Consider the following 14,924-nt stretch of genomic DNA (forward strand, 5'->3'; position numbering starts at 1 on the left):
CCTGAGAAAGCAAGCAGGGCTTTTTGAGATGCATTCTCTCCTTCTCAGTGGCTTCCCTGGGAGCACAGTGGAGGGGATCTCTACACTCAATCCTTTGATGGGCCTTGTGAGCAGGAACAATAGACCTTGGAAGCAGGATTTTACAGCTCTGGAGGCTGCTTCTCCCCCTGTGCTGACTTCTTCCTCCTTAAGCTCTGCTTGATGCCCTGAATCCCACCATGACACTTCCTCTAGGATTGGCAGCATTTTTTTCTTTTTTTTACAATTTTAATTAATTAATTAATTAATTTTTTAAGGAGGGCACAGCTCACAGTGGCCCATGAGGGTATCGAACTGGTAACCTTGGTGTTATCAGCACAATACTCTAACCAACTGAGCTAACTGGCCACCCCAGCAGCATTCCTTCTAAGTGACTGCACCTTGTCTTGAAAGAATACTTTCCCCTTTCTGCATGACCTTGAAGTTGCCCTCAAAACCCTTAAGATCTCAACATAATTTTTTTCTGTATTCACTTATGCATCCACTAATTTAATGGCACATAAGCTAACATTTATTGGGAACCTGCTGTGTGCCAGAACCTGTGCTAGCTCACCTCATTTAATCTTCATGGAAACCCTGTGAGATGGCACTGCCAACATCTCTTTTTACAGCCTTAGAGGGGTTTCATGGCACTCATGGTCCTGTGACCACCAGGTGTCAAATCCAGGTGTATAGGACACACACATTCCATGCTTATAAGGGAAACTGTGCAGCTATCTGCCCATGGAGACATGTAAATATGTCTAGAATTGTTACCTTCCCAAACAATTTCAGTACATAAATCAAATATAGCACACTCTTATTAAAACTCCTTACGTGGTACACTTGCACCTAGAAATCAATATCTTTACTCTGGCCTACAGTTAATTCCCTCTCCTCCTCCACTTTTAGCTCTCCATTTCCACTTTTTCAGCCTTGTCTTGGCCACCTTCCTCCTTGCTCACTATTCTGTATGCCCTCTGCCAAGACTCTTCCCAGTGCAGGGTCTTTGCATGTGCCATTCCTTCCACCGGACTACTCTCCTCTCCCTTCTGCTTTGACTGACGCATGCTGCTCCTTCAGGTCTAGCATTAAGGTCAGCTCATCAAAGTCTAGTCCTCTAAATCTAAATCCTGATTCCCTGTTGTGCTGTGCTTCTCCTTACCAGCTCTTATCATTGTTTCCAAGTTAAATGCAATTTGGGGGCAATCATTTGTTTTATGTCTCTTTCCCCCACCAGAATGTAAGCTTGTCAAGGTAGGGGCTTGTTGGCATGCTATCATCATGCCAGGGACAGAGTACATGCTCAATAAACATTTGCTGAACTAATCCACTAAAAGAGGTTAGGTCCGAGGGGAAGAATGAAAAGCAATTTGACCTATAAAATCAAATTCTGACTTATGCAGAAATACCACCTTAGCCTTCTCTTCTAGGGCTTGCCCACTCTGGAACATCATCTGCAAACATGTAGCACTTGATAAGGTTTGAGACTCCCCCTCAGACCTGGATGTCCAACACTGTGAACAGAAAGCAGAGACTACACAGGTTCACTCACAGCCCCTGTTCCATAAGAATTATCCTGGTTTTAAATGCTGGGGGATAGTTTTTTTTTAATTAACTGTTTATATGGTCCTGGTGTCTTTCTCAAAGAGGGTCTGTGGTTTCTTAGTTGTTTTGAGAATCTCAAGTTCAGATGAAGTCTGTAAACAGGCATGCTGATCTCCCAGGGGACAGGAAGTGAGAAGGATATGGAGGGTCTGGGCCCCCAGCCCATTAGGGTTCTGGGATCCAAGATGCCCCAGTAAGGGTTCTTGCCTCTGGGTCTTAAAAGTGTGTTTTGGTCTTCTTGTGTTCTTAAGAAAATACCACTCCTCTGGAGGAAGAAAACCTAAAACAATGGGCCTTTGAAAGGCAATTTGACAGTTACTTGGGAGCAGACCCTTTGGAAAAGTGGAAGGTTGGGTAGTGAGGACAGATTTGTAAGGTACACCTCGCTCCTCTGGACCCCCCCAGCACAATTTATCTGTACCTGCTTTGCTCCACTCAGCATGTTCTTCCTTCATAGGTACCTTCTATTGAATAAGGTTTTTGTGCTAGTCTACGTACCAAACTCCTAAGGGCAACATTGCTCAGTCAGTTATCTGGGCAGGGCACTGCTCATAGTAGCGCTCAACACACACACACACACACACACACACACACACACACACACACAGCCAAAACTGTCAACTTCATCCAAGATGAATGATGAAATCTCCAACTGTGGCTTCACAGCAGTAACCACTCAGCTTAAAACTGAGAAGTTACCCAGATACATGAAAGTATTTGAATATTTGGCAAACTCAATTTTCTCCCAAATTCTGCTATATGAAAATTTTCAGGGTGCTGCATATAAAATTCAGCCAATTCCACCAACCCAGGAAAAGGGGCCCAGGAAATATGTATATTTAAAAAATACTGTTTCTAATCATCAACAGAAATGAGAATGATTTAATACTGCATGAGACTTTGGTATGCGGAAACAATTGTTGGAATTTGAGCCGCAGACTGAGACCCCTTCATGACTGTTGTTTGCATATTTCAGAAAGAAGATAATACCAAACCATGGGCAGGACACACAGCTGGGATTCTAGATATGCCCCAGACTGTTTCCTTAATTTATCCCAACAAATAACCCTTTAATGTGTTTTAAAATGCATGGACACAAGTCCTATATATGAAGTTGTTATAATTACAGAAGGAAAAATATAAATATTTGTGCACACAGACATAACATGAAGTCCCTCTACAGTGAAAATAATCTCTGCTGGAAAGATCTTTGAAAGTCAGAGATGACACCACAAGCAGATGGAAGCTAGTGATGGGTGTGGAACAGCCTTTAAATGCATTTCATGATATCTGCATTGTTCACCAACCCTGTTTAATGACATAAAAAGGGGGTGGGGGAAGGGGAGGTGAACAGACACAACCCAAGAATTGCATTGTTATTTGTTTATTTTCTACATGTGATGTCATAAGCAAAGGTTTTGCCCGCAGTCTAGTTTATCTCCAATAAATAAATAACTATGTACAAATATACTGAGTTTACAAAATAGTAAAGGAAAATCTTTGTGTCAGGAAAGATACACTTACATGAAACTTTTTTTTCTATACATGATTTCATTCCTAGCTTAGTTGAACCAAAGACCCTGTGTAGCAATGTTGAAAAGTGTGTACCTAGTCTTTTCTATAGGAAAGCAAAGCTATGGCTTTCTTGAGAAAAGAGGGCCTGACTTGGCCTGCTACCTGATCCATATTTAGTATATTCCAGAAACTTGCAAGCTGTCTGGAACAGCTCTCCTCAAACTTACTGGGCAGATAAACCCCCTGCAAATCTTGTTAAAATACACATTGCCTTGCTGCAGGTGGGGTGGAGCCCAAGTTTCTACATTTCTAACCAGCTGCTTCAGGTTATAAGGTCCCTCTGAAGTGGAATAAATTGTCAAGGGCTTGATCAAGGTGAGGCTCTAATTGGGCATCCTCTAGGCTCCATCCCCAAATCCCCCCAAAAAAACAGTACAGCCTGTTTTATTTTGGCCTACAAATTACAAAAACAGTGAGAGTCAAAACGGTAATTGGCATGAATTATGCAGCTGAAAACTTTTTTTTTTTTATACTTTCTCCTTAGGAGGTGCTTCCTTCTTCTCTCAATCTAGAGCAATCATGTGAACATTTCAACACTGTTAAAAATGACTAATAATAATAATAATAATAATGGAACAGGCAACTGCATGAGAAGCTTAACAACAATTACTACCTTTCAGTCTAAACCAAACAATAACAATAATAAAACCCAGGCTCACTGTTCACAAAATAAAAATAAAAACTCCTTGGGTCAAATTTCTATGACAGTCCAGCAACATTAATTTAAGAAATGCCTCTCACATCTTAACATTTTTAAAAATGTCATCATCACTCTGGAAGCCTGAAACTTCAGGATAAAGTAGCAAATCTGGTAAAAGAACAAATGCTCACCCATTCTTGTTCTTAGTGTTTTTGTTTCTGTTTCACATAAGAGTTCTATGTAGGCAGACAGCTAAGAGCAGAAGAAGTAGGGTCAGACACAGGTAAGCTGGCTGAGGTGGGTGGCAAGGGGAAAATTGGGAGGAATGAGGGGAAAATGAGGCTTGGTTTTGTAAATGTGGGAGGCTGAAAAAATTCACCAAGATACGTTAACTGCTACATGATAAATGAGAGTACATAAATATATAGATAGGGAAGGAGAGAGAGAGGAATGGCAGGAGGGACTCAAAAGTGGGTCTGAAGACACACAGACAGGGAAAAAAGAAAAAGAAAAAGTGTCCCAAATACTTACAAAATAAATATCTTGGTCATCATCGATGACAGGATTACACTCACTAGTTCATCAGATCATAGTCTGCACAAAAGGCTGTGGACCACTATCCCCTCTTGTACCCCATGGGGAGGGCATGGGACACTCTGCAGTCTCTGTCTTCATTGTACAATTGCCATCTCTGCCCAGTTGTCCCTTGATCTCATGGGAGCAACTGGGGTGCGTCCTCCTAATTCCCTCTCCCCAGCCATTCATGGAATCAGTGAAAAAAGGGGTGAGGGGTCTTTTCCAGTTCTGATGCCCGCTAAGGGTGGCCAGGGAGTAAGGCTGGGGGAGAGAACAGGGGAATAAGGCACAGGAGGGAAGGAAAGACCAAGTCCACACCTGGGGTCAGGGAGGGAGGCCCCTCAGAGTTTCTGAGGTATTCGCTCCGTCTGTTCGTGCTGCAGCACAACCTCTTTGGCTGAGGCTGCGCACTTGTACTCCAGCTCCGCCCTTATGGCCCCTTGCTTCTTGCTCAGGTGGCAGAGGAGTGCCAAAAGCGCCACCACCAGAGACAAGCTAGCGATGGAGATACCAACGAGCGCCCCAGAATGCATAGACCCTGCAGGCGATGGTCTCAAGGTGGCCCCAGGAGTGGGGCTGACCGGGGGCTCTCCAGAGCCCCCATCGTCGTCACCGCTCACCTTGATAGGGTCACTGTCGGTGCCAGTCGGGCCGGCGAGGGCCGAGTTGGGCCCGGAGATGCACTCATAGGTGCCGGGGAGGTTGCGGCACGCCTCTGTGTGGGAGCAGAATCCATTGTCGCACTCGTCAATGTCGGTGCACATGAAGTCCTCGTCCAGGATGTAGCCCTCAGGGCACCGGCAGGCAGCTGCGGTGTTAGGATCGCAGTCAGCTGGACATGCAGTCTGGTTGCAGAACATCTGGCACCTGTGGGGGTCGTGGGGGTCGGGCACAAAGCCCTCCGCGCAGACGCAGCGGTAGTCAGTTTGGCCCACAGGCTGGCACTGGTACTCGCAGTTAGTCCCGACGCACGGGTCCACGGACTCCAAGCACTCGCCGTGTACCAGGTCGTAACCTTGGTAGCAGTGACACTCGAAACCGCCCTCCGTGTTGACACAAAGCTGAGGGCACAGTCTGGGCACCTGCTCACAGTCGTCCACGTCCTCGCAATGGTGCCGGTCGGCAGCCAGCTGGTAACCAGTGTCGCATATGCATGAGTAGGAGCCGGGCACGTCCGGGTTGGGGACGCAGAAGTGCTCACAGAGTTGGTCGCACGAGTGCTCCCCAGGCGCGGCGCAGGAGCGCCCGTCGGCATTCAGAGCAAAGTCGGCAGGACAGAGGCAGCGCGACACCCCGGCGCTTTGGTTACACGTGTGCTGGCAGCCGCCGTTCTCCACGCCGCAGTCCCAGGCGCCTGGCACCTTCCGGCCCCAGCGCGCCTCGGCTTCTCCCGACAGCTCCTCGCACACCAGCTCCACTCCGAAGGGCGCCACTGAGGCGGAGCTACCCACCGGCAGCGCCTGGAAATCTGCGCCGCGGGCCCCGAACGGGGTGCTGTAGGCGATCGAGACGCTGGCGGCTACCGCGGCGCTGGACTCCACAGCCAGAGGCCTGCAGGAGGCTGAGAAGTGGAACTCGCAGAGGAAGCCATCAGACTCTACGTTGCACTCCTGTTCCTCCCAGGCCGGCTCGCCCGGCGCGTGGGCCCCGGCAGCCGAGACCACGACGCACAGCGGACCGCAGAGAGGTGTTGGGTCCTTGTGGAGCCGCGCCCACTTACTGTAGCTGGTGCGGTTGTCGCCCGTAACCCACTGGAAGCCGCGCAAGGGACCGAGGTTCCCTGGGTCGCCACAGCCGGGCGGGAGCTGCAGGCCGATCCACAGGCGAGGGCCGTGGCTGCCGTCGCCGCTAAGTAGCAGGAAGATGACATCAGCTGCCACTGAGGAGCGCACGGTCATCAGGTGGCCTCGCAGGCGCTCACAGGCCTGGCTGGCGGCGAGGAAGGTCGCGGAGCCCCGGAAGAGCGCGAAGCAGTCGTGCTCAACGCACTGACTGCCGCGAGGCTGCGGTTCTGGGGGTGCCCGAAGCCCCAGGGTAGCGGGGGCCAGAACGCTGAGGAGAAGGACCCGGAGCATGCTGTCCCGGCACCCCGCGTGCAGGTGCCAGGAAGAGCGCAGGCACCGCGACAGGGCTGGAGCCCCGCCCGGGGTGAGAAGCGCAGGGCGCTGGCAACTACAGCGGCTGGCGTCTGTCCCAGGGCACAGGCGTGGGACCACTGCGCGCAGCCCCCGCGAGGCAGCCTCTGACATGCGGTAGGCCCTGGCTCTAGTTTATAAGTGCGCAGCCCTCCCTCTCTGAACGTTCGGGGAAAGGAAGGAAGTGCCTGGTGGGAAGGGCTGATGCTGCATTCTCGGATTACTGGGTTCTCCTGACGCCGGGTTCCCGCCCTCGCGCCTGGGATTACCTCTCCCTGATGAGTAAACCCAGCCCTGGCGCTGGGCGGTCCCGGGCGGGGTCCCCGAGCGCAGGCGCCACGGGAGGACAGCACTTCTGTCAGCCAGGCGACAGTCGTGCTCCTTCCACGCGGGCCACCAGGCTCGCAGCCCTAAAAAGGACTTAATCCACAGCTTCCCTAGTCTCTCGGTCCTCTTTCTTTTTCTCATAAATTCGTTGTACAAATCGATCTCAAGGACAGCGTGGGTTGCAGAACTCTGGGGAAATGAGACGGGGTGATGAAGGCTGTGAATGAAGAAGGGTGAAGGGAGTTAGTTCTTAGGACATGCGGGGCTCCGGGGGGCAGCTGCTCCTCAAGAAGAGGACTTTGGGAGGGGCTGCCTAGGGCGTGGACTTCCCCAAAGACAACAATCGCAAGGAGACAGATAGACCCCGCCCACGGCTAGGGCGCCTAGCTCTGGAAATTGCGGTGCGCTGTGCTCCAGAAGACAGAGATGTGGCTGGGACAATGATAGAGGAAGCCGGGAGGGCTGACCTAACATCCTAACGCGCCCCCCGTCCCCACCCGCCCACCCCTGCTCAACTAGGGACACAGGAGTCCCTGAGCAGGAGCAGCCAAGGCCAGGCCTCATCTCATCGTGTGGAAAAGTCTCCGGGAAGCTGTCGTGCTCCAAGGTCTTGTCACCTCTCCGAAGCCATGGCAGGCACATTTCTGCTGAGTCCTGTAGGGGCAGGCGTGTTGTGGGGAACGTTAGACAGTTTGGTCTGTTTTTGCCCAGCTTCACAGAGGTACAGTCCATCTCGCCTCCCCAAAGAGGAACCCTCCTCCGGGAGCCCTCTCCGGCCGGCGCTGTGGACTTCAAGGTGGGTCCCACTCGAGTCTGTTAAGAATTTTTCCATTTGGCTGAAAGATCAGACTGATACAGAGGTGTATATAATGTCACTTGTGTGGCAAAGGGCGTTGAAGAGGGCCCTGTGGACGTGCAGTGTCGGGAGAGCTGGGAGGAGGAGATGGGAATCTGTCACTTTGGCGACCTTTTCCGCTTATTCATTTACGGAGAATGCGGAGGGGTGGGTCCAAAACATAACGGAGAGTGGTAAAGTGTGTGTGTGTGTGTGTGTGTGTGTGTGTGTGTGTGTGTGTGTGTGTGTGTGTGTATAACACCCTATGCCTTTTCTCCGCTATGGTGACTCGCAACCAAGCACCAGGAGGCGGCGCTGTTGAATTCTAAACAAAGCCAAAGAAGTCAGAGATCGCCAAACTTACACTGAAAGAGTGTCGGGGGAGGGGGGGGAGGGAGAGAGAGAGAGAGAGAGAGAGAGAGAGAGAGAGAGAGAGAGAGAGAGAGAGAGAGAGTTGGGGACGCCCTGAGGATTCCACAGTTTATAGGGGAGGGGGGAAGAGTCTTGCCTCTCTGGTCCTGCAGAGCCCGGACTTTGTAAGAGCAGGAGAGTGTGGTGTCCTCATGAGAGAAAGACAAGCACCTGTTGGCTGGACTGTACTGACCTAGAGTAACCAAGGGGGGTGAGACATGGACACTCTGAAAGTGAAAGCGGAGAGGTACAATGGTCCCTCCCAGCACTCCCTGATGCCTGGGGGCTGAGAACTGAGACCTGCAAAGACCCCAGAAAGTTTCTGCTGAGGGCTGCGAGGTCCTGGAAAAGCTGCCCCAGCTCCCACACAGAAACGGGAAGAGCAAGCATGGAGACTGAGGTCTGAAGCTCCCCCAAACCGCGCGCTGCTCCTCTGAGAAGAGGAAAGAAAGAGCATCAGATTTTGGAAAATCCAGCTGTCCCCAGTGGGAGACCGGCAGGTGCTGGCCTGACATCTCACACTGGCTGCCTGGGCTTAGTCAGAAGTCATGACTCCTGTGCACAGCCCTCCCACATCAGGCTGCCTGGAGTGCAGCCAGCCCTGGCCCAAGGCCTGCAGATGTGGGCTGGAACCTTGCTGGGACACTGCTGAAAGATCTCAGAAAGGGGAGATATTGCCTGGATGAGTGAGGGGACAGGACCAGCTACATCCTGGTTCCAATTTTACTAAGAATTTCAAACCTGTGACAAAGCATTAAACAAAGGGTGGAGCCCTCCTGAGCCTGCCAGCCCTAAAGGAGCCGAGGGACATTGAAGCACCTGGTTTTGCCCCACACCAGGCTGGTTCACTTCTTGGATGGGTTCTAGTTGATTAACCATGACCGCCTTTTGTGCAGCATCCTATTTAAGTCTCCTTGAGCCTATTATTTATTCTTGAAAGAAAAAGAAGGAAAAAAAATTGGAAGTCTGAGTATAGCCCTAGTAACTGAGTCCACATGAGAACTCGATGCCTGTGGGATTTGGGCCAACTTTTTATAAGGAGGTGTTGGATGTTTCCATATAGAAAAAAAAGCAAAAACAAAACAGGACAACAACTGAATGGCATAGAACATTGATCATGGGCGGGTCACCCTGCAAAAGGATGTGTGGATACACCCATGTGGACATTCCCATCCCACAGACTTGACCTCTAGTCCTCAGCAAACATCACCTCTGCCTTCAGGGGTGATTGCTCTCTACCAATCCTTTCCCCTCTCTAGTCATCACTTTGAAGCCTTTTTGCATGCTTTACCCACATCTTCTCTACACTTCCTGTAGTAGCTGGGCCACTGCCTCTATCCCTATGTGGATGATACACCAGTTCCTGGGCTTAACCAGCCCCTGAGCTTGCCACCCTCACCAGGGTTCACCCACGCAGGACTGTTTTATGGAATAACCCCTTAAAGAACACTGATTGTCTCCTAAATACTGAAGCCAATAACTTGTTTTCAGTCTTCATCTTTCTAGACATCTCTGTGCAGTTTTCACTCTTGAGCCCTTGCTATTCTCAAGTCTCTTCCTCCCATGACTTCTGAGACACCTATCTTCCTGCCCTTCCTCTCCTCCTGCCTCGGTTGACCCCTCTCATCCTCCTGCCCCATGAGAGTGGCCGGTCCTCAGGGTTCTGCCCATGGACTTCACCTGTCTCTTTACATCCCACCCTTTGTCAAATTAATGCATTCCCCTTGTAATGATATCGATGTCAAAGCAGACTGGGGGTGGGAGGCCTAGAAGGGACCCCCAAACCATTCTGTCCCTGTATCAGTATTTGAGCTACCCCACTTGAAATCATCACCTCTGCTTCAGACTTCATCAGTTTCTGTGCCTTGTCCTTGCCCTTATCACTGCTCCTGTAAGACAGCTCTTTCTTTTCTGGTTCTTCATCCCTGTTGACAGCACCTGGATCCTCACATCCCTCAGAGATGCCCACGTCCATGGCCTGCTAAGGGAAACCCAAGCTGCTTCCGCTCCCTGTACACTCAGCCTTGCCACACTGAAGGTGCTGGCTCACTCTGCCGCTGCTCTGTGGCCACAAAATAGGAAGTTTGCACTCAAGGGTCTGAATGGGGTTTGGACCTAGTGTCCTGCCCCATTCACAGTTTTAAAGGCTGGTGTCCCATTGGCCCCCATGGGTGCTGAAAGTCCCAGCAAAAGGGACTCCTGCTGACTGTGGAAGAAATGCCTCATCCCATCTTACGTTCATCCCAGAGCTCCTGTCTTTTCCTCTGCCTTTACCTTCTCTCTATTGAAATTTGACCTTTCTTTCAAGGCACAGATGGCACACTGCCCCATCAACAAGTGTTTCTCAGTAACCAAACCAGAACTGATATCTCTGTGAAGTTCAGAGGACTTTCTTTCAGCACTTTAGCATTTATCACACCTTCCCTGCTATATAAGTCATCATATACTTATGCTCTTTGCTAGACTCACACTCTAGTTTTCCTAGGGTAGATCATTGTTCTTATGCATCTTTGTGTCCCCATACAGGCAACAGCATGTTGTGTGCATAGATGGTGTTCAAGTGTTATGTCAGTGACTGCTGCGGGTGTTTCTTTGTGCCCCCCTCCAGTGTGACTTTCTCATGTCAACTTGTAAACACAAGATGGCAGACCTCAGAGCCTCAGAGTTAGGAGTATGGGCTTTGGAGCCAACTTGGCTGGATTTGAGTCCCAGCTCTGTTATTTTTAAGTTGTGTCATATTTGGCAAGTAACTTGGCCTCTCTGTGCCTCTGTTTCCTCAATTATATGATGGGGGCCATAATAGTTACCCCTTCAAAGTATTATTATAAGGATTAAATGAGTTATATATGTAAAACATTTAGAACAGTTGAGCCATAGCAAACTCACAATAAATTTTAGCTAAAAATGGATACACCCGGATTCCTAGAAATTGAACTCAGCCACTGATTGTGTTGAATACCCAGCACAGTTCCTGTCCTTAGTGAAGATTCACTAAATGTCGGTTGGATGAAATGTAAGTCAGCTGAGCATTTTTATCAACAACAACAATAAGGAACCATGAAAAAAATCAAGGATGAAAAGAGGTTGAAAGACCCAGGAGGAAAAGGGAAGGAATTTACCACAACTGGGAAGTAGCTCTAGGCCCTGGACCCCAGGAGGCTCCCTCCCCATCTGCCCTGGAGGCATCCATTGTTAATACCTCATTTTCCATACGTGGAAACAGAATATCAGAGAGAATGAATGACATCCCAATGCCACACAACTCATAAGTGAGTGGTGAAACTAAGATTCTCCATCTCACTTCAGGATGAAAGAACCAGAACATGGAGTATATCTGAGTCCTGATTTTGCCATTTACCGTTGTTAACACTTGATTAAATTACTTTTGTTTTTTCCTTCCAAAACTGGAGATGTATTATCTAATTTACAGGGTTGCTGTAGAAATTAGAAAATATACACATAGTGACTATTACCTTTCTTGGAACCCAGCAGATGTTCAACAAACAGTTGTTATGATTGGTGAAAAGCTTTATGAAAGGCTCCTGGAGTCATTCGGATCTGGCTGGAAGTCTGGTTTTCAGGTGCGAGTTTCTGATTCATATCTGTGGAGGAGGCTTGACTAACTACCTGGCCAGTTGTACTGAAGGCAAACGTGTGAATGTTGTTAAAACACAGAGGAAGAGGAGTCCAGATTCTAAAGGGGACTCGAGGACATTGTGCTGGCCCCAGACATACCTTAGCCAAAAAGCTTTCTCAAGTGTGTGAGGCAGCTTTTCTCTTAAGAGACATAAAAATAACTTTCAGTTTCAACATAAACAACTGCTCTTAGACTTTTAACTCCTAGGTCCCCTGATGCAGACCACCACTTCACACTCTGTTTCTCTCCCAGGCATGTGGGCCGCTGTACCCTGCACTAAAACAAATGCTGGCTCAGAACACAAGCCTCTCCCATGGAGGAAGAGAAAACCAACCTGTCAAATGCACAATTCTTGGTGCATTTGGGCCTGTTGAGATATATGACTGACTACCAATTGTTGCCAGTGATAAAAGTTCCAGACCCCCGGATGGAATTTGCTCTTACTAACACTTGTGGATGAGAAGGGTGAAAACTGGAAAACACTGTCCATTAATAACCTGTGGTTATTTCAACTTAGACTTATTAAAATTAAAGTTAAGAATCAGTTCCTCTGTCTTAGAGTCACATGTCAAGTGCCCAGTAGGCTAATGACTACTAAATTGGATAGTACAGAGAGAGAACAATTGATCATGACAGAAATTTCTATTCAGTGGTGCTGCTGTACACATAGAGCCAGATAATGTCACCTCAAGGAAGCCATTGGTGGGCGCACATGAGTGACCCCTTCCTGGATTCAAAGAATACTGTTTTACAACAATTGTTGTTTTCAAGGTAACAGTTGTCAAAACTGCAATGAGAGTCTATAAAGGAAACATTAAGAGGAGTGTTAAAATTATATAATCATTATTAGTACTTGACTAATAAATATACCAAGTATTATGTTTAACCTTGATGTTAATTATAATAGTTTAGCCAGTAAGAGGAAATATTTTTAAAAGAATAATAGTACCAGACATAACAGTACTAAAATTCAGGCATAAAAATTTAATCTCTGCAGCTATGCAGCAATTTATAAATCCAAGGATGGAAAATGAAATGCCTGGTAAGCAAATGTTAGTCAATAAACAACAACACGTTAGTAGAGCAGAGCAAATATTTTCCTAAATTTTGGATCTCACCCAGGCTTTCTTCAAGAAACAAGGTAAAAACTGACAATCCTTTATTGACCCATTCTTTATCAAATATGTTGTATTTGCTAAAATCCCACAGCTGATATCATACTTAAGAGATCAGAAACCAAACAAAGATGTCCACCTTTGAGTTTTTATGGAAATCACATAAAAGGCATCCAGATTGGAAAGGAAGAAATAAAATGATTTCTATTCATTGACAACATTATCTTATTTGTATACAGATCCTAAGGAAACTATTACAAATCGTAAGAACTAATAAACAAGTTCAGCAGTTGCAGGATACAAAATCAATATACAAAAATCCATTGTATTTTTATAGTAACAATGCACAAACTGAAAATGAAATTGAGTAAAAAAATTCCACTTACAAGAGCATCAAAAAGAATAAAATACTTAAAATAAATTTAATAAAAGGAATACAAAATATAAACTCTCAAATCTATAAAAACAATGTTGAAAGAAATTTAAAAAGACATAAATAAATGAAAAGACATTCTATGTTAACCATTGGAAGACTTCATGTGGTTAAATTGGCAATACTCCCATATTTGATCTACAGATTCAACGCAATCTTTATCAAAACCTCTGCTTTCTTTTTCTAAATTAAATTTATTGGGGTGACCATGTTTAGTAAAATTACATAGGTTTCAAGTATACAATTCTATAACACATCATCTATACAAGGTGTGACAATTACGTTAACAAATTCATCTTAGAAAAAGTGCTACATACCTTATTGTTGAATATCACTATGGTCACCTTTGAAGTACTCCCCTTGGGAAGCTACTCACTGACGCCAGTGCCTCGCCCACCTTTCAAAGCAATTTTGGAACTCTTTTTCTGGAATGCCCTTCAGAGCTGTTGTCATATTACTCTTGATGTCCTGAATGTCATGAAAATGTCTTCCTTTCAATAGTTCTTTATCTTTGGGTAAAGAAAGAAGTCATTGGGGGCTAGATCAGGTGAGTAGTGAGGGTACTGCAATACATTTATTTGTTTACTGGCTACAAACTGCATCTCAGATAGTGCCGTGTGAGCTGCTGTATTGTCTTGATGCAAGAGTTCCTTCAGGATCACTTTTGCACACGCTTTTCTCATGCCAAGATTTACAGTTAAGATTTTCCTAATTGTTTCTCTATTGATGTTTGCTTGATCTGTTATGCTTCTCACAGTCAGCCAAAGGTTTTGACGCACAATTCAACAAATTTTTGCATTGTTTTCATCAGTTCTGCTCATTACTGTCCACCGAGACCTCTCTTCATCAGTGACGCATTCTCTCCCCTCAGAAAAAACATTTAGTACATTTGTACACTGCCGTTTTCTTCATGGTATTGTCCCCATAAACTTGGACTAACATGTCTCTGATTTCACTTCCACTCTTACCAAGTTTAACAGGAAATTTAATGTTTGTTGCTCTAATTCAAGCTCAGACATTCTTGTGATGACATACAAAAACACAAAACAACAATAATGAACACCACTCAGGCAAGACACAGCCACATGTCTACACGAACACAGCTGTGAGACACTGATACACCAAGGTTATGAAACCTCACCGAGTTTTTTGTGCAGTGCTGCCAATTTAAGCGCATGGTGGCAAGTTCACGGACTTAATTGTCAAACCTTGTAAAGCACATTGTGTACTTGCCACCCAGAGTCAGTTTTCCTTTGATCACCATATATTTTATCCCCTTTTCCCTCTTCTATCATGCCCTCCTCCTTTACCCTCTGGTAACCCCAAAACTGTTGCCTGTCTCAAGATTTTTGTTTTTTCATTTGTTTGTCTTGTTCCTTTGTTGCTTTTAGTTTTTTTTTTTTTTTTTTTTTTACAGCTATTGGTCTTTATTTATTATTATTTTTTTTTATTAAATTTATTGGGGTGACAATTGTTAGTAAAATTACATAGTTTTATAGCCCACATTCAGTGAAGTCATATGGTTCTCAACTTTTTCTGTCTCACTTATTTCATTTAGCATAATAATCTCAAGATCCATCCACGTTGTCCCAAATGGCAGTATTTCATCTTTTC

At 46.6% G+C, this 14,924-nt stretch overlaps 1 protein-coding gene and 1 long non-coding RNA gene across 2 annotated transcripts; one reads left to right on the forward strand and one right to left on the reverse strand.

Annotated features, from left to right (window-relative positions):
* Positions 1 to 2,994: 2,994 nt before the first annotated feature.
* THBD (thrombomodulin) lies at positions 2,995 to 6,830 on the reverse strand. The gene has a single exon (XM_088789298.1). It carries the CDS (start codon positions 6,664 to 6,666, stop codon positions 4,759 to 4,761), a length of 1,908 nt encoding a protein of 635 aa, XP_088645424.1. The 5' UTR covers positions 6,667 to 6,830; the 3' UTR covers positions 2,995 to 4,758.
* A 471-nt stretch (positions 6,831 to 7,301) lies between these two features.
* Positions 7,302 to 12,306, forward strand: LOC109438473 (uncharacterized). Its single transcript, XR_016018243.1, has 2 exons — positions 7,302 to 7,675; positions 12,015 to 12,306. It is a non-coding gene; the product is annotated as an uncharacterized LOC109438473 (long non-coding RNA).
* Positions 12,307 to 14,924: the final 2,618 nt, after the last annotated feature.

This window comes from Rhinolophus sinicus, chromosome 13, assembly GCF_057876585.1.
Source record: "Rhinolophus sinicus isolate RSI-liver-muscle chromosome 13, RSI-T2T, whole genome shotgun sequence".
In the NCBI taxonomy this organism is placed as follows: domain Eukaryota; kingdom Metazoa; phylum Chordata; class Mammalia; order Chiroptera; family Rhinolophidae; genus Rhinolophus; species Rhinolophus sinicus.